The sequence below is a fragment of the Corticium candelabrum genome, chromosome 5, assembly GCF_963422355.1.
Source record: "Corticium candelabrum chromosome 5, ooCorCand1.1, whole genome shotgun sequence".
In the NCBI taxonomy this organism is placed as follows: Eukaryota; Metazoa; Porifera; class Homoscleromorpha; order Homosclerophorida; family Plakinidae; genus Corticium; species Corticium candelabrum.
In genome coordinates, this window is record NC_085089.1 from 3,231,598 (window position 1) to 3,249,680 (window position 18,083).

An 18,083-nucleotide genomic window follows, 5' to 3' on the forward strand; every position below is an offset into this window, starting at 1 on the left:
TGCACGCGACATTACAGTGTAGTCCTCACGTGATGTTTTCTACATCATTAGGATCGGATTAGATCTATACAATCGAAAGGGGGCCCCCACGTCATCATGACGTGCTTGGAATCTAGCAGGCATCTCCTCGGCTCCGACAGCCTAGTCATGTGACACGTGAGCACTGCACAGAGGAGCGAGGTTCCAGCGATCAAAGACATTAGGCTGATTGAAGCCGTTCTTCTACCGCTAGCATTTCTCTTTAAATTCTGATTGCCTTTGCACCGAATCCAACTTACACGTTCCCTGCAAGAAGAAGAGTGTGTGATCATTCCCGTTGTCCATTTGAGCCACCCTTTGGTGTGTTCTAATGATGGTGGCTGTACTAGTACTTTGAGAATACTTAGGCAAGCATCCCACTATCCCATACTAAGAACTTTCCTAAGACATGTTTATACTGCTCTACAATAAGATGAATGATTAATTGTGTTACAATTAAGTCACAATTAATGAATGCTTGACTTTCATGTACATTAGCAATGTGCTAACTCCTGCTACAGTATAACTATAAGTATATTGATCTGAGGTCAACTATTCCATGCTTTATGAATCCACTCATACAGACTGAGCAATACATCATCCCTACATTGCACCATCTTCTAGCGTAATAGTGCAATGTAGAGATGACGTATTGCTCAGTCTGTATGAGTGAATTCATGAAAGATGTCACAGCACACACCCTACATGGTCTTGTTTCATACAGCAACCCTACACCTTTCTCATTTTTCAAAATGTTTTTATACTCTAGATAGAGGGCTCTGGCCTGGGGACGAGGATATGTGACCCGTATGCTGCCCTAATTTAGACACGATTAGACACGGGGAGCATCATACGTCCACGATCACAAACAATCTCTAGAAATTTGTAGAAACTCACAGAAACAAAACTCGCACATCGCTAGCCGTTGATCAATATGCGTCCACTGACGGCAGCACAACCAAACCAATCGAATTGCATACCTGCTGCGGTGAGTCGTGACTGCTTCCCTGACACGCTGACATTCTGGTAAAAAACGCACAACAACAGTTGACATCCAAGTTCTCGCACTTCGAACACGTTCCTGGTTTACCCTAGCAGTCAAACCGCATCGAAAAACCGGCTCAAGCCGCCACACAGACGTCTCACACTTCTAAACATGCTCTTGCAGAGGAATAGCAATACGGGTTACGTTTTGGCCTATGGCCAAACATGATTGGATCCCTCACACCATTTGAAAGGGGGTTGCTGTAAAACGCAGTCTGCAGACTACGCAGACTGGAGACTGCAGACTACGGAATGGGGACTTGCAGACTACGGAACGGAGACTTTGGCGGTTTCAAAGGCATGCGCACATTCCTATAAACATACCTTCACGTGCTGATGTTTCAGCCTTGCCTCATGACATCGTCATGTTCAGTGAAACAGCACGGCTGAGTCTCTTCGAGGCTGCTTCTATCTCCATCTGTGCGAGCACGTACGTCGTCTTGATCTACGTCGATCACATGTGCGACAATAAGATAGTGAAACCAGGCGACCAACGCCTAGTGTTTCTCCGAGAGTGTGTTTGTAAAATGTTTCTGTTTACATTGTGTGTGGTGAAGTGATAGTTGGAAGCACGAGTCGAAGAATGGACGCTAGGGTGGTCTACTTGAAAGAAAGGCGGTGACGTGTTGTCTCTGTCATATTTATCGTGCTTCCGCCTTCGGTCTTTAGATGCTATAGAGGAGATAAAGCAAGTACTTGCTTTCGACCAACGTATGTTGCAGCGCATCGCAGTCGATTAAAGGAGATATATGTATGGATTCAGATAGGCTCTATAGTGCGCAGACAATGAAGCTGCACTAAAATGGCTAGGACAGTGAAGATCACGGAAATTGCTGCATCTTGGTTCTTCAATGTAAGAATGGTGCGGGAAGCGCATTGTCAACATGCAAAGTACTGGCGGCCTCATTAGGTGTGGGAATGTACTTGCACGCGCGTACATGTTCATTGTGTATAAATTCTAACCAGTGTTTGGAACTGTTTTTTAATCCTTTTAACTAGTATAACACTAGTACAGGAAAGTGTGTGTTTGAATGGTATTAATTAATTAGGTTAGCACTTATTATATAAACAGTTCTTTTGATAACAGCAAGAAAAAATTGATAAGATTGTATTGTAGCATGTCCTGAACTGTTCTTAGCTGTTTGTTTACGCTAAAATGATCCTATGATTAATGAGTCTCCCCAACAATTGAAAACAAAATATTTTTCTAACTAAATCTTTTAGCAGTTTTTTTATTAAGCTACATGTCAACACCCAAGATAACTTTAAGGAGCTCTTTGTGGCTTGCAAGAAATCGTTTACGATCTTCCTCTGATATTTCAACATCTTGAAGATTGAAGTTCTTGTTTTTTGTTGAATGCAAGCAATGGATAAATGTTAACGGGTGGCTTTCTTTTTATGGAGAATCTCAGTGTTCCCTCTGTTCATCAATCCAAGCTAGATATCATATGAGTTTAAACATTCCACACCTGATCCAGCCACAGTCAAGTGAAGAAAGTGCTCCAATTAATAGTAGCTGTGCTTTGGTATGTGACTTGTTTTACCCACTTAATTTTGATCTTGCTGCCTAGCTGTATTGCCCAGATGAGCTACAAGTTGTATGAAATCAACTCCTGGCCCTAGGAAGATTAGAAGGCACACGAGTCAGCTCAATTAGCAACTGCCATCTGCAGCAGTACATCAATAAATTGCAGAACAAGACATGAGCCCACACAAATAACCAGCAAGGTCAAAGTTAGACAGAGTTGATCAAACTGTGGAATTTGTATGAAAAAATCAAACTCCATTAATACAACATTATCTGTACATCTATATTTACTGAAGCATGACTTACGCAGTCGTGTACCTTCGGTTAGTATTGAATACAGCAAATGTCAAACCAATTATCATTGTATCATCATCATTGTTAGTTATTGCAATGGGATGTACGTGCTTACTGTACCTGCATGGCCAAGCTATATCTACCTGTATATCATATCTAGATATATAACCAGTCAAAATGTTAGTTTTAGTCTACCTCAGATGGATGTGATCGTCTCCAAGGCAAAAGAACTTTTCACCTTGTCAGCAAGTTCCGTGATCTTCTCACTGTCCTGGCAACGCAGCTTCATTGTCTGATACTGCATAAAGAGCCTAGCTATCTGAATCCATACATATATCTCCTCTAGTCGACTGCGGTGGGCTGCAACATACGTTGGTCGAAAGCAAGTACCTGCTCTAGCTCCTAGCATCTAAAGACCGAAGACGGAAGCACAAAGATAAATATGACAGAGACAACAAGTCACCGCCTTTCTTTCAAGTAGACTGCCCTATCGTCCATTCTTCAACTCGTGCTTCCAACCGTCGCTTCACCACACAATATATGAACAGAAACATTTTACAAACAGACTCTGATGGAGAAACACTAAAACGGTCGCCTGGTTTCACTATCTAGTTGTCGCGTATGCAATCGACGTAGATCAAGACGACGTACGTGCTCGCACAGATGGAGATAGAAGCAGCTTCGAATAGACTCAGCCGTGCTGTTTCACTGAACATGACGATGTCATGAGGCAAGGCTGGAAACATCAGCACGTGAAGGTATGTCTAGAAGAATGTGCGCATGAAACCGCCAAAGTCCCCATTCCGTAGTCTGCAGTCTGCAGTCTGCAGTCTGCGTTTTACAGCAACCCTAGCCTCGCAAGCCAGGCTCTTCCGCGCAGTCGCTGAGCTAACCGCACGTGAATCACACGAGGAGGAGGAGCTTTTACCGGAATTGCTCCAGCGCGAGAAGAGCCTGGTCGCTTTCGAGAACGTCATAGTGACGTGGGACCCCCGATCCGGTTTCATAGCTTGCATAAGGCTAATTCGATTTCCTAAAGAGCTCGTTACTGTAATTGCGCTGATACACGAAGCTGAGAGGTAGCCCTCCGCGGAGAGCGCGTGAACACAAAATCCAGTGAAGCTGTTGATGGACAAAGTGCTGGTGAATATTGAGCGTAGGAATGGCCTACATGGGACTGGTCCGCTGAAGCTACACTCTCCAGCAACGTTTCTTTCTACTGAACTCATCTGCAGGTTTGCGCGAATTGAAACCGACGTAGAACTATTCACCACTCTTGCGCGTCTACTCTGACATCTATTGTCTGTGGGGGAAATGGTGTGAGAATTGCCGGCCCAGTTTCACTCAACGGTTCATGAAAACAGTGGCCTAGAGCTTGTTGACCTCTCCACGTCATGATCAGATTTGCGTGTATTGCTAACGCAGTCTATGTGACGGTACTTTCGACTCAGCAAGCAGCACTTTTGTACGATATTGGCTCTACTCACGGTGAACTGGAAACATGTAGGCATGGGAAAACAGCAGTGCAGTGGACCTACCATGTTCAGGAAGTGTAGAGTTGACTCGTAGTTGCACGTGTACTACGTACGACTTGTTTCAGTGCATGAACTCTGACTGCTACATATATACACTAACCGCGTACAATGAGTTCATTTCACAAACTACCGCGCTGCAGATCTAGATTCGGCGGTGTGCTGTTGGCGAAACTGAATGCTGAAAAGGAGTCGTGACACTGCAGAATATTACATGGCTGAGCTGTCTACGTACGTACTAGAAGCGAACGATGATGTCAACTACGTACTTCGTGCAAAACAAGCAAGTGCGTGAAGCGATGTCGCGTGTTCTCAACTTTCGTACCTACATGCTTACCTAATAGAATTAGCTTTATCGAGCTATGAAACCGGATCGGGGGTCCCACGTCACTATGACGTTCTCGAAAGCGACCAGGCTCTTCTCGCGCTGGAGCAAATTCCGGTAAAAGCTCCTCCTCCTCGTGTGATTCACGTGCGGTTAGCTCAGCGACTGCGCGGAAGAGCCTGGCTTGCGAGGCTACAGCAACCCTTTGAAAGGCGAGGAAACCGCCTATCGATCCGGGAAAATTAATTTTACGTTATCAGATAAAGCACGTCAAGCAGCCAACTACGTTCGTATCGATCGGCTGAGGCTCTTCCCGTTCCTAAAATTTTAGTGATTTTCATATCATGCATGATAACACAACTATTCAGAAATTGATTCGTCGTAACCAAACAGCACGATTTACTTCCGCATGATAAGAGAAACTTGCCAACCGCACTTGTTGCCGACATTTAGATATCCTTACATAATTTGCAATTCGCGCAGAAGGGTCTGGCAGCACAGGGGTCTAGCAAGTGTACCTAGCGCGCGTTACAAATCACCAAACCGTCTTTGTCTCAACCGCGATGGCGAAACGCCTAGTGCGCGGAAAGGGTGGCCTACGAATGATATCAGTGGATGGACATGGGTCTATTTTTGATCTCGCAGAGCCTTCATGGGATGAAGATTCTAAGGTGACAAGATATCTAGTAATTACTAGGCTGCAGAACATTGTGACAGATGTGTCTTACTGCAGCATCCATCATGCAGTAACCCCGATTGTGCAGCTCAGTTCAACGTTCTGCATCGGCGGGTACAGTAATTTTATTGTACGACTTTAGAGTGACCTTTTTTTCTGATTTGCAGTTGTTTTACAATTTCTGTACACTTGTTACTTCTGTTTGCATAGCATCACTGTCGTGTCTGTGGCAAAGTCTTTTGTGGAAACTGTTGTGACCATAAGCAGCCTGTACTGCGCATGGGACTCGTTGATCCAGTGAGGTGCGTGAAAATGAGTTGCGTGTGAGTCGCCCCACACTAAGGAGATCGTTGCAAGTTTACATGACTGTTTAAAGAGGACTTACACCTTTGTGAGGAATAACGAGATATGAATTAGTCATAATTAAATTAGTTGGCATGGACCAAAGCTAAAGCCCTGTCCGCACTAGACCAGAATGGATCGCGATCGGATCTCGATTCGATCACGATCTTGCTGATCGCAATCCGATCGGGATAGCGAGCATTCACATTGCACTTTGAAAACGCTGTACCTCCACCTCATTTTTGATATCACGTGACTGATGACCGATGTGTGCGTGTGGCTTCTTTGCTTGTGGAAAGCATTGATACAGCGACAACAAAGACGAGTGAGGAGTGCTAGATGTTCCGACTACACACGTAGCGACCATGGAGGTAACGCTCACTATTTCTAAAATTGGATTCAACCGATCGCGATCCAGTTGCAAGTGTGTACAGCGTTGCAGTTGGATTGCGATCGGATCGCGACATGCCTTAAGAAAAGTACCACTCTCATTACCAGAAAGCTATGTATAGTTGGTATCTTGTAATTTTAGGCCACTGCAATATGATTTCTTGTGCCATTAATTACCATCGGAAACCTACTAAGGTGTGGGCAGTTTGTTATTTATTATTCATTACTGGAAACCACTTAACTGTACCTTTGAGCCAAATGCTATCATAGGGAAAGTACACATGAATGCTGTGGTTGGAAGAGACTGATTTCATGGGAGGGAGACCTACATGCATGATTGGGAGCAATGCACAAGTGTAGTATACACACATTTATGGAAGGAGTTGCAAACATTGAGGTAGAGTGAACATGTACCATGCTTATGGTGATTTTTGACAGAAGCCAGAAAAACAACAAAAAAAAAACTATTTGTCAAGTAGTAATAATTCATTACTTCCTGATAGATGAAAGATAGGAGCATGTTTCACATTGAGGTTATTTGTAGATGAGATAAATCACTGCTCAACACCATAGCATCCATATTCTGTCAACATCATAAAATGGGGGTAAGAATCAGGCATGAATCCAGGCATGGTGCACTTGGTGCACTCCTAACCCAGTGGGTGTGTCTTGAGGAATTTCTATAGAAATTCTATAAAGAAGATTTTAGAGAATATGTAAAGACGTAGATAGGACTTTCAAGGGATGCAGCATTTCAGGGACGTGTCGGGAACACAGTGACGTGTCAGGAACACAGTGACGTGTCGGGAACACAGTCACCGATGCAGCTGAAAAGGTTCATGAAGCTATATACCGCGGAAGTGACTGTGTGCCGTCCTTACCTCGTCATTGTGGTACACAAAGGAACCACGTAAATGTTTTATCAAAGACAGTACAAGAGTACTACAGAAGAATTATTGTCATTCTGTTTCTGGATCACTTCCTTGGTCAAATAGAGTAAAGTGTTATGGCTCAAATGTTGTTGGGACCTTATGATTTCTTTTGTTGTGCAACGCACAGGGATCGAAAGACTCTATGAAGTGCAGAAGACGTCAGTGCTTGGACTAAGCTTTGTCCCTCTAGCTATGTGTACAGCCCCTTTTCCAAACAACACGGGGAAGAGCTTGGAGCGTTTTATATATACCAGGCAGATCTGTCCACAGTCCTGCGACTTTGGACAAGGAGCTGGTATGTTGGATCGTTCAATGGCATGCTCTTGAAGTAGAAACCTTGTCCTCAACTTTGCAGCAAGCTCTAGCAGCCGGCACAGATATACAGTATATTTTTCAATTATTAAATACACTTTTGAGAATTCCTTGCATGCATGCACACAAACAGTTATGTTGAGTAACCACTAGTTGTGAGCAGAGCATCAGTGAACATGACAACTTAAGACTTACCTGCGTTCCACAAAGACGTAACGGTCTCACCTAGCTACACTGTCATTAGGACATGGAAATAGAGTACGATCAATTCATCTTTGCCAGAGAACATCTCCGACGGATGGAATTAATCCATATTCTAGACTCAGATGGCTGCAATAGGTGTCTTAATTTTTTAATTAGTGCATTGTACAGTTTAATAACTACCGGTTCTGTAGGATAATTTTGTGCTAATATCAATTTTTATTTTATTGATATTAATCATACACTCATCTTGGGTCTCTGGATCCATGCCTGAAAATGAACAGGTGATAATAAAAAGCAAGAGGGCCCAAGAAAGGACTTGGGTGGGGAATGGAAACAAAGAATCGCATATTGGAGTGGCCTTAGTTAATGTCAAACAGCAAACTGTAGTTCTTGTTACCACATACTGTACTTACTGTTGACAGCACCATGAGTGGGTTATTGTATATCTACAAATTTTTGTACGCTGTTTAATTTTATAAATTTCATAAATTGCAAATAATTTACTAACTTAAATTGCTTAGTAACTTTTCTCCAAATATTTCATCAATACTTGGTTCTGTTGATTACTAGTGTATTTATTCTATTGCATGCACAAGAGTGAAGTCCGCTTGCCTCATTGAACGATTGAAACATATTTTAAACGAGTCCCCTAACATATGGAGCAGGAATAGCAGAACTAGCTAGGGTAGCATTCAGATAACTAATTGACTTTTGGCAAGTCAAGAAATCAGGGACATTTGAGAAAAGAAGGTATGTTGGCAGGCACCTACCTGGATGTGGATTGGTCACTTTGGCTCACTACTGCCGAATATGTTTACATGAGGGGAGTTTGCGAACATTAATTTTTACAAGAGTTTGCAACAATTTACTAACTATTTACTTACAAAATTTGTGGATTTACAGTGTATCTTCATGTGCAATAGAACCATCCTTGTCTGGGAAAGCTTGATTATATTAGTTTAGAGATGGTTGATTGGTATGGTTGATGTCAATTACTGTTAGGTTATGTCAGCATTGCGAGTCAGAGGTAAAGAAGGACAACATATTCTGTAGCAAGCACCTCAAGGTGTTGACCACAGGTAATACAAATTTCAATAAGTTACTTCCAGTTAATATCTCACTCACTTATAAACATGTTACGTGACCATGGTATAAATTACGTATGATTAGTGTGCTATATGCCTTTTACGAGTAGGGGGCGGGGTTATCACCCGAGAGTAGGCTAAGGTGAAGCCTGGGGTGATAACCCCGTTCCTCATGCTGGTAAAACCAGATAGCATGCTAATCATATGATAACCTGTAACTATTGAACTGATCATATAATTGTTTATGTGGCAGGTGCAAAGTTCACTCTGGCAGAAGTGATTGGTGTGGAGTTTGTTTGCAGACTGTCAGATGACCATAGGTTGAATGAGTTTCCCTGTTTGCCTTATGTGAGACTACAGTAGTGCTAATATTTTTATCAAGTGAGATTCTCTTTGGGGGTGCCTCTGTGGATAGTCGTGATCCAATCAATTTGAAAGGAATCATTGAAGTAATCAATATAGAGAATGAGCAGCTGCCAACACGTATGTATTAGTAGTGTAGTTGTAATAAAGAATGGAGTTATGTTATATCCTGCTTTGTTGTCAAGAGGAAAGAGGTTCGTTTTCTTCAGAAGTGTGCGGATTAGTCCTCGTGTATAGACCACCACACAGTAAAGAAGAAGTGAGCATCCAATTGAAAATTGTCGAGCAGGAGGATAAGGCTAAACATGGAAAAGAATGGCTTTTGGCTTTGAAAAAGGTTAGTAATCTTGTCATGTTGACTGTAATGAATAACAACGCAGTTACATTATTTAATTCAATAGGCACTAACCATCTTGCACCGGAAGAAGTAATGTACACTGCCATCTTGGTGGAATTATCTGTGGCCCTAATCCCGTGAATAGAAGAAAGTGCTGTTAGTGGATTGTTATGATCATATTGACAGACAAGGTTGTTATCTGTAGACTTCAATTGTGAATATAAATTTAGTAGGAACAGGAATCAATTGTACCAAACAGTAACATCAACATGTACGACAAACTATCTCAATGATAATGATGGCATCTGATAAATTTGGAGTCATAACCTTGTTGTAAACTACCTGACAGTCATCCTGACAACATCAATAATTCCTGACCCACCACTAGGAGATTGGCACTCAAACTCCAGCTGTCTAATTGGATCTCCCCACTGACTGTGTGTTTTATCACTGGGTTGGTAGAATTTGAATTGAAGAAAAGCTTCCATTTTGCCCACACCGTCAATGTAGATAAGCAAAGGCACTTTTGTTCGCTGTCCACTCTTTGTCGGCTGGTAGCCACTACTTGTCCAGAGACACTCAAAGGTAGAAGATTGTCCTGCATGATGAGTCTGCTTGATTCCTAAGTCATCGCCACCCACAACAACATCTCTAAAATGAGTAATCACATTTCATACATTTATTTATAATTTCATACTAATGACTGTGATTTATAATGTTGTCATAGTAGACTCGACCCAGTCTTGCTCCAACCTTGCCATTCCCCAGATTGTCAATCCTCTGCAAGACTTGGTGAGTCTATTAGTTAATTGTCATAACACAATACCCAAATCCCTCCCGCACGATTATGCTGTTACAAAGTCAAATGTTAGCATAATGCGTATCTGCCCATCCAAGTTCCTCTATATGTAATGCACATTTTTGAAAGTGCAATAATATAATTATAGGGTAATGGTAATAGAGTGGTCGAATAGCTTGCTGCACAGCTTCTGAGTTTACATGAGCACTTGGTATTAGTATAGCAACACTGACACATGGTTGGAGAACCTAGAATTTGCATGGCGTTTCTGTGAAAGCACCCTATATATGTCAGTCAGGATGTTGCCGCCAGACTACCTTCATATCTAGACAAGTCTCTACAAGTACTACCCCGCCCTATGGCCGGTGGCAATCTATTGTTGTACGCCACTTCCGCGAAGAAGACGCACCACACCTTCCGTGACACACGGACGGACGCACGCACGCAAGCAAAAGCGGCCCAGTGAGCCGGCTCACTCTGACTGCAGCGGGCGCATCTTGCACTCTACATGTACCAGTTGTGGGAATTAGTGGCGAGCGAACTAAAATACTCGGGTAATTGAACAAAACAAACTCCGGCGCATCTCATTTCAGGCCGACAGAGTCTCGTCTCTGACCGTCGGAGGCAGAAACCGTTCGTCTCGGACGGTCGACGACGATCCGACCAGCGTGGTGTCGATCGGCGCGTTACAAACATCCAGACAGACAGACGGAAGCGTGGGTTGGCGTATTGTAGTCTAGGATGCCTGCAAATAGATCCAGTACTCTTGCAACAAAGCTGGACGTGCACAGAGGAAAGCGCCTGCTAGAAAATAGTGGGAAGAACCTGACCTCTTGCAATTGTATCAATCAATCTAGTAACTAACTAGTTGTATGGTATGGTAAGCGTCTTGCGTCCGGGAGTAACACGTCCAACGGAATCACAAAGTGTAGTAAAGGATTGATCATACTGTAGTAGGGGACGTGTGAATAGTTGACTGAAGGTGGCATTCAACTCCTGAAGGTGTTTCTTGGTTGTCATGTACACACAATCCCTAGCCACAATACAAAAGGATGGGGCGACGAAAGTTCATGAAGCTTTGTCGTCGCCGTTTGCTCACTTAAACGAATCGTTCTTAGACTCATCTGTAGTCAGACACGGAAATGATTTTTAAGGTAGGTCCTATCATGAAACATGGTCCTGGGGAGGAGAAATTTGAGATTTGTGTACACACACACACACACACACACACACACACACACACACACACACACACACACACACACACACACACACACACACACACACACACACACACACACACACACACACACACACACACACCAAGAGCTCAATGGAGAGCCATATAGGACCACGCCCCTTTCTGTTGTGCAACCCGGATTAGAAGCCTCGCTACGCTCAGCAATTAATTGCTATGTAAACGAATAAATTGCGGTATGCCTCGAAGACCCAGCTCATCTGGCGCAGTGACGCAATACAAGAAATAGCTTGCATTTATTGAATAATCTACATTACAATAACACTTACTTTAACAGTCCAACTACTGGCCGGATGACAATCTTGATTTTGTACTGAACGCCGCAGCAAGCTTTGATTGTGCGTTGCTCTTTGAATCTAGTTCCATCCACTTTGAAATAAAGCGGTGTGCCATCAGATGCAGCATACACAGAGACGAAGAGCCTGAAACTTTGACCGACGCCCGACATCGTATCAGCGGACACTCACGCTTTTAATTGTGTATCCGGGATATCGAAACATCTTTGTCACGTGCTGTTGGGCGGCAATTGTGGGAAAGCCGATGACGGACAAAACCGTGCCCAAATGTCAATTGCGCTTAGAGTGGGTTTACGGATATCGCGGTCACCAGTGTAGAAACAACCTCTTCTACACTGCAACCAATGAGATCGTCTATTTCGTGGCAGGCGTGGGCGTGGTCTTTGACATCCGAGAGCACCGCCAACGCTTTTTTTTAGGCCATAATGATGACATTATCAGGTCAGAGTGTAGCTACTGGACGAGTATGCAGTAGAGTTAGATGTTTTTGCGACAGCATATTACAAGCAATGGTGCAAAATGACATGCTCAGTAATATATTTGTTATTGTATGTGTAATAGTCTTGTTCTACATCCTGACCGTCGACTTGTTGCTACTGGACAAGTAGGTAAAGAACCTTTCATATGTATCTGGGACTCAGTTACCATGGCAACAGGTAAAGCTTGTGCTCCTAGGGTTACTATAAATTATGTGTACTTTGTTATTGCTGCAGTATCCATGTTGCAAGGTCATCATGAACGTGGAATCACATGCTTAGGTTTCAGTAGAGATGGCCAGGTACGAAGTTGGCCTAAATCTGGCTAGGCCTGCCAGATTGATGTTTGTGTGCGTTTTAGAAATTGGTGTCAGTTGGGTTGAATGATCACCATACTATTGCTGTGTGGAATTGGAAAAAAGGAAGAGTACTTGCAACAGCTGCTGGTCACTCAGACAGGGTAAACATAAAATACATGTTTTGAGAATAATGATTAAATTAAAGTCAACTGGATGAAGAGTGAGATTGAGGAATAATTCTGTAACGTGTTAGGTGTCTAATTATCTAATTAGTGTAGACTTTCCAACTTTCACATTGTTTGGAAGTGAGTGCAGTCTGAAAAGTATTATTCGGGTCATCAGGATTATCTAGTAAAGTTAAACTTGTTTATTATCAATAGATTGATGTTTAGACAAGTGTTGTTTCAGTTGAATGAAGTTGTTTGTTTTACTTGTTGCAAATATTCTTGTAAGATTGCTGGCGCATTAGGAATCGAGGTCTGAAGGGTAATGGATAATTGTAACTCCGGGTTCTCAAGGATGAGATACTAACTGAACAGAGTTATCTCATTATTATAGTACCTCAAACAGCAATTCTTCTAACCAGTGTTGTCACAAGACACTACATTTAGTTCATTTGTTTCTGTGCTCTTTTGCAGTACTGTATCTATTATAGGAGTTATGTCTACAACCACCGTCTTATACCGCGTTCACACTAGCAACTTCAGAACCAAGTTGGACCAGATAAGGTTTCTTCAAGATTGTCATTACTTTACTCTGCTCTAAACACTTGATAAAGGCCTCGTTTTGATGCTGACTTTGGCCATGTAGATCACTTTCAACTATACCTAGCACGGTTCTGAAGTCTCTAGTGTGAATGTGGTATTACTGTTATTCTGTTTGTAATGTCAGTGAATTCGTAGGGAATATTGTCATTAGGCCTAGGTGCGCATGCTCTAGGGTTACAGTAATGCTTTTGTGGACCAACAAAGGGACAGACAACAGACAATTGGAATGCAGTGCATATGCTCATTGTTATGTTTAAAGTTTAAAGCCTATTGATGTGATGATGTCTTTGCATGCTTTCAAGAGGTATCAAATGACTATAGATGTCGACAATCCCACGTGCCAGTCAATGTGTTCAGCCCCTTCTCATGGCTCTGACTAATTAGATTCAAGGTGGATGAACGCTTTGTAACCTAAAAAGTTAGCAGCCAAGCCTTTAGCATTTTAGTGCTTCTTCATTATGGTATGGAATTAGAATATTTTCATCTCCCTTATAGGATGCCTCTTACACTTGCGTGGGCTGTAGTAAGGTTCTTCCTGGAAATGATCTTCAACAATGCACACAACTTGCATGTAGCAAAGAATGAAAAACTGATTACCTCAATTTATGAGTTTTACTGCTAAGTCATTGTCTTGCCCATGCTTGTTGGTTTAGGTGGTCTTTTAGTATATAGTGTAACTGTTGTTGTAACAATGTTAATGTTTTGTTTATCACATCCATTAGGTGTTTGATGCACAGTTTCATCCAGGCAATGACAATGCACTTGTGAGTTGTGGTGTAAAGCATATAAAGTTTTGGACACTTTGTGGAAACAGTCTGGATTCAAAAAAAGGATTGTTTGGAAAAACCGGTGCGATTTTGATACAACAAGTAATGCTTCCGTGTTTTAATAATAAGCAACTATTTCAGGTGAAATTCAAACTCTTCTCTGCTTGGCGTTTGGACCAGATGATGTCACATACACAGGGACCCTCAGTGGTGATGTCTACAAGTGGCAAGGAACTAACCTTGTTGCATCAGTGCAAGGAGCTCATGCAGTATGCTTACACTGGACTGACTGAGCTAATTTGATTCTGTTCTAACCCTGAAGCATTGTTGTCAGGGTCCCGTGTTTACCTTGAATTCAAATGAAGAAGGATTTGCAACTGGTTCTCGAGATGGCTCAGTTCGTTTATGGGACATGTCCTTCAAACCAATCACAAAACTAGATTTGACAGAAATGACGGGAGGATATAAAGGTAAAGTGTTTGTATATTACAGGTTTGTTGTTTTGCCAATGCAAATAACTGGAAAGGACTGTCTGTACGAAGTATCAGCTGGCTGGGTGAACATATTCTAATAGGCACTAAGGACAGTGACATATATGAGATCTCAGTGAGAGAGAGGGACAAGCCAAGGCTATTAATGCAGGTATATTGTCTGTTGCAGCAGGAGCTGTTGTCATTTATGAGGTCTCTGCATTGTTATTATTAGGGTCATGCTGAAGGTGAGTTGTGGGGATTGGCATCACACCCAAAACAGCCTGTATTTGCGACTGTCAGTGATGATCAGACCTTGCGGTAAGAGATCATACTTATTTTTCAATGTAAGCTCTAGTTGTGGGTTTGTTAATGTGCAATAAACAATAGTTGCCGACTCGTGAAACTCTACTAGTAGGTATAGGGAAGACGGTCATGTGACAGCGTACATACAACCTGCTAGGTAACCATGTAACACGTGACCAGATAAATGTCCTGTATGGTGGGCGTAAATCAAGCTGCAAAGCTATAGTCTCGCGTAGCCAGACCCTTCCCGCCTACATCCTTCGGCAAGAAAGGGTCTGGGGAAATGCCTATATAATTTTTGTTTTGCGCTCCCCACGAATCGTGGGAAAGACCTTTATAGATAGCAGAAGGTCTATAAGTAGGTGTCACGCAATCGCATTCCGCTCATTTCACGTGTTTTGATTACAGGCATGCTCTGTGGCTGAACATACACTAAGGGCGCGTTCAATTGGGCTCTTCCAGAAGAGTCTGGAAGAGCACACCCCTCTTCCAACTTCTTCCAGCGCAGAGCTGGTAGAGGTTGGAAGAGGGGCGTGCTCTTCCAACTAGCATCAGAGTTGGTAGAGTTGGCTCTTCCAACTATAGCGGCAGAACTGTAGAAGTTAGAAGAGGGGCTTGCACATGGAGCCTCTTCTGGAAGGCTGGAAGAGCCCAATCGAACGCGTCCTAGTTAGATATTTGTTCGTCGACCTGTAGGCCTTGAACTACTGTCTTGTTGCAGGAGGGACGTACATTTTGTGGCCAAATTGTCCGTGAGGCTGTGCTTCTTCACCGATCGACGTCTGACTTGGTGCTAATTTCTGTCTAGTGTTGTGATCTTGTGAGTCTGACGTAAACATGGGACGTGCTTTTGTTTAGTCGTGGCGCTCTTTCGCCATCCTCCAGTCTCATTTAGTTGCTGCTTGTTTTAGCATTTTGTTTGAATGCAGAGTGCTGCTATAGCGCCTTTGTGTTCTTACATGTATTTGTCTGACGTGTTGAGGGACTAAAAACGCCTCTCGATCATGCAGCATGATCATCATGACTGTGGGAATTCGACCACATAGACGCGAAATTCACACTTTTTTGTCTCGTTATTGCGCTACTGTGTTCAACGCGCTATTCGAAGACCACAAGATCGACAAACAAACGTCTGCTTTTTTATTAGTAGGACGTCCATTCACATCTTTGTTAATTAATTACAATTATAATTGACCAGTAACACTTGAGACGAGCAGAATGCGATTGAGTAACACCTACCAAGACCTCCTGCTATCTCTAAAGAGGTCTTTGTCCCCCACGATTCTTGGGGAGCGCAGAACAAGAATGAATTAGGCATTTCCCCAGACCATTTCTCGCCGGAAGGATGTAGGCAAAGATAGTCTGGCTACGTGAGACTAGCATAGCTATGGCGTGCTGAGGGTTTGCACTGTATAGTGCTTCTTCATTTTTACATTTATCTAATGTGTTTAATATTACATGTTGGCATGACAATATTTAACAGCTTATACATCTAACTCATAGTCTTTGCTCTGGCTTTAGTTTATCAGCTAATGGCACTGACTTAAAGGTGCAGGGTCACGGTCAGACATGTGCACTGCATCTCTTTGAAAAGGGTGCACTTTTTCAAACACTCAGCAACCACGAGGACTTAGACGCTCTAATTTGCACTGAAGGCAAAGCTGACTGAATTCTCTCTATAGCCTGAATTGGAACGATCAAGACATTGCAGTATGTGATTGCGTTAGACTGTGACTCTGTTAGCTAAATTCTAGGCTTTCTAGATGTAGTTCTCGGGCTGTTTCTTCTAAAATTCAAACTGAGGTTGCCACACTGCAGTTTTTGGTAAAATTCGACAAGCACCCTTGCACTTTGAGCCAGATCAGATCCTTATGCTCTGTGCATGTCCAGAAAGCACACGTCACCTCCCGTATGTGGCATCTGTCGTAGTCATGTATTTCTCTCAGAGTAACCAAGTGCTAGTTCATAGTGAGCATCAAAAATTTGTATTTCTTAAAGCTTACACTGCTGCCATGCCCGTCAATTGACACCTAAATAGCCAGTTTTGCAGTAATTTTGTCTATTGACCTTTGCGCATGCGTAACATATGAACAGTATTTGAAAGGCTTACTGGCAATCGAAACTGATTTTCTTGCCAGGACACTTGAACATAGGGTACGTAGAATAGCTACAACGCAAAAGCTACCTCACTTGAGCTCAGCTCAAGTGCACATGTCTGACCGTGACTCTGCACCTTTAGGCATGGATTATTGCCATTGTCTAGTAATGTTATTATTGCTGTTGCATAGACTGCTTGTCACATTGGTCATTGGTAGTGCAGGCTATAGCATATGGAATAGCACCACTGTGGTTTAGCCAAGAACTTCTATGAGCATATGCGTAGGAACCTAGATGTGGTTGGGGGGCATAAATTTGCCCAGGAGGGCACAAATTTGCCCAGAGGGCATGGTATTATGCAGAACGGCTGAATGTATTATTAATTAATCATACATAATATGCTGCAGCACAGCAAAGCAAAATAAAACCAATACTGTAAATCCAGAAGTTTTCGTACTCATGAAATTTTAGTTATTTTCATACAGATACCTAGTTGTACTAAAATAATATGAATACTAAATTTATAGATAGATGCACTTAAATTCGGCTACAGTACAGTATCGATGTCCTGTACTAAAATAACATGTGTATGAACTACTTCATGGGCAGAAGTACTAAAATTTATGAGTACTAAAATTTCTGCATTTACAGTATTGTCATTATTATATCACGTCAGTGTTATCAATTTCTACATCTGTCATCCTTGTATATCAGCAGGTCACTTGACAGTTTTTTGTAGTTAATGATTTCTCAATCACAGGTAGGAAAGTTGAGGGGGCACGTGCCCCTTGGTTCCTACGCCTTTAATGAGTAAAAATCTAAATTGTACACCATTATGAGAACTACCTATACATCCAGGCTAACTGCTAATCCAGAGTACACTATTCATACCTGGGCTACTATGAACATGACTTTGTCTTGCCAACGTTTGCTATATGGGAGCTCCAGTGTCACAAAATGGCCAGTGATGAGTGAATGTTGAAGGGAACTCAAGGTCCCAGTGGTTTGTACTTGCATGCAGCCATGTAGGAGCAGATCGCCAGACAGAGACACACATAGACACTTAGGAGTCATCAATTTTTGGCATTTTCACAAGCGTACAGAGATTACGCTAAAGGGTAGGGGGATGGCACTTGCTGTCGCTTTTACAAAATGTTTGTCACATG

The 18,083-nt window shown here is 42.5% G+C and overlaps 3 protein-coding genes and 1 long non-coding RNA gene across 6 annotated transcripts in view; 2 read left to right on the top strand and 2 right to left on the bottom strand.

The window, feature by feature from the left end:
- Positions 1 to 2,095: 2,095 nt before the first annotated feature.
- LOC134179879 (uncharacterized) lies at positions 2,096 to 3,737 on the bottom strand. Of its 3 annotated transcripts, none has more exons than XR_009969911.1 (4): positions 3,536 to 3,737; positions 3,080 to 3,408; positions 2,607 to 2,681; positions 2,096 to 2,531 (listed from the first exon to the last, which is right to left on the bottom strand). It is a non-coding gene; the product is annotated as an uncharacterized LOC134179879 (long non-coding RNA). The 3 variants fall into 3 exon arrangements; XR_009969909.1 differs by having other exon boundaries at positions 2,100 to 2,531; positions 2,611 to 2,681; XR_009969910.1 differs by lacking the exons at positions 2,096 to 2,531; positions 2,607 to 2,681 and having other exon boundaries at positions 2,873 to 3,408.
- A 1,537-nt stretch (positions 3,738 to 5,274) lies between these two features.
- Positions 5,275 to 9,586, top strand: LOC134180339 (zinc finger FYVE domain-containing protein 21-like). Its single transcript, XM_062647474.1, has 8 exons — positions 5,275 to 5,412; positions 5,475 to 5,531; positions 5,628 to 5,719; positions 8,600 to 8,676; positions 8,936 to 9,002; positions 9,065 to 9,165; positions 9,231 to 9,382; positions 9,447 to 9,586. The coding sequence occupies exons 1-8, from the start codon at positions 5,305 to 5,307 to the stop codon at positions 9,474 to 9,476; spliced, it is 684 nt and encodes a 227-aa protein (XP_062503458.1). The 5' UTR covers positions 5,275 to 5,304; the 3' UTR covers positions 9,477 to 9,586.
- Positions 9,587 to 9,680: 94 nt separating this feature from the next.
- Positions 9,681 to 11,917, bottom strand: LOC134180340 (CB1 cannabinoid receptor-interacting protein 1-like). The gene is made up of 2 exons (XM_062647475.1): positions 11,709 to 11,917; positions 9,681 to 10,033 (listed from the first exon to the last, which is right to left on the bottom strand). Exons 1-2 carry the CDS (start codon positions 11,885 to 11,887, stop codon positions 9,721 to 9,723), a joined length of 492 nt encoding a protein of 163 aa, XP_062503459.1. The 5' UTR covers positions 11,888 to 11,917; the 3' UTR covers positions 9,681 to 9,720.
- Positions 11,918 to 11,979: 62 nt separating this feature from the next.
- The window catches only part of LOC134180283 (echinoderm microtubule-associated protein-like 6), a 29,288-nt gene continuing 23,184 nt past the window's right edge, over positions 11,980 to 18,083 (top strand). The window contains exons 1-9 of the mRNA XM_062647406.1: positions 11,980 to 12,176; positions 12,297 to 12,391; positions 12,449 to 12,513; positions 12,573 to 12,671; positions 14,000 to 14,126; positions 14,186 to 14,313; positions 14,379 to 14,514; positions 14,571 to 14,686; positions 14,750 to 14,835. Coding sequence (XP_062503390.1) covers positions 11,980 to 12,176; positions 12,297 to 12,391; positions 12,449 to 12,513; positions 12,573 to 12,671; positions 14,000 to 14,126; positions 14,186 to 14,313; positions 14,379 to 14,514; positions 14,571 to 14,686; positions 14,750 to 14,835 — 1,049 coding nt within the window. The remainder of the gene's footprint in view (positions 12,177 to 12,296; positions 12,392 to 12,448; positions 12,514 to 12,572; positions 12,672 to 13,999; positions 14,127 to 14,185; positions 14,314 to 14,378; positions 14,515 to 14,570; positions 14,687 to 14,749; positions 14,836 to 18,083) is intronic.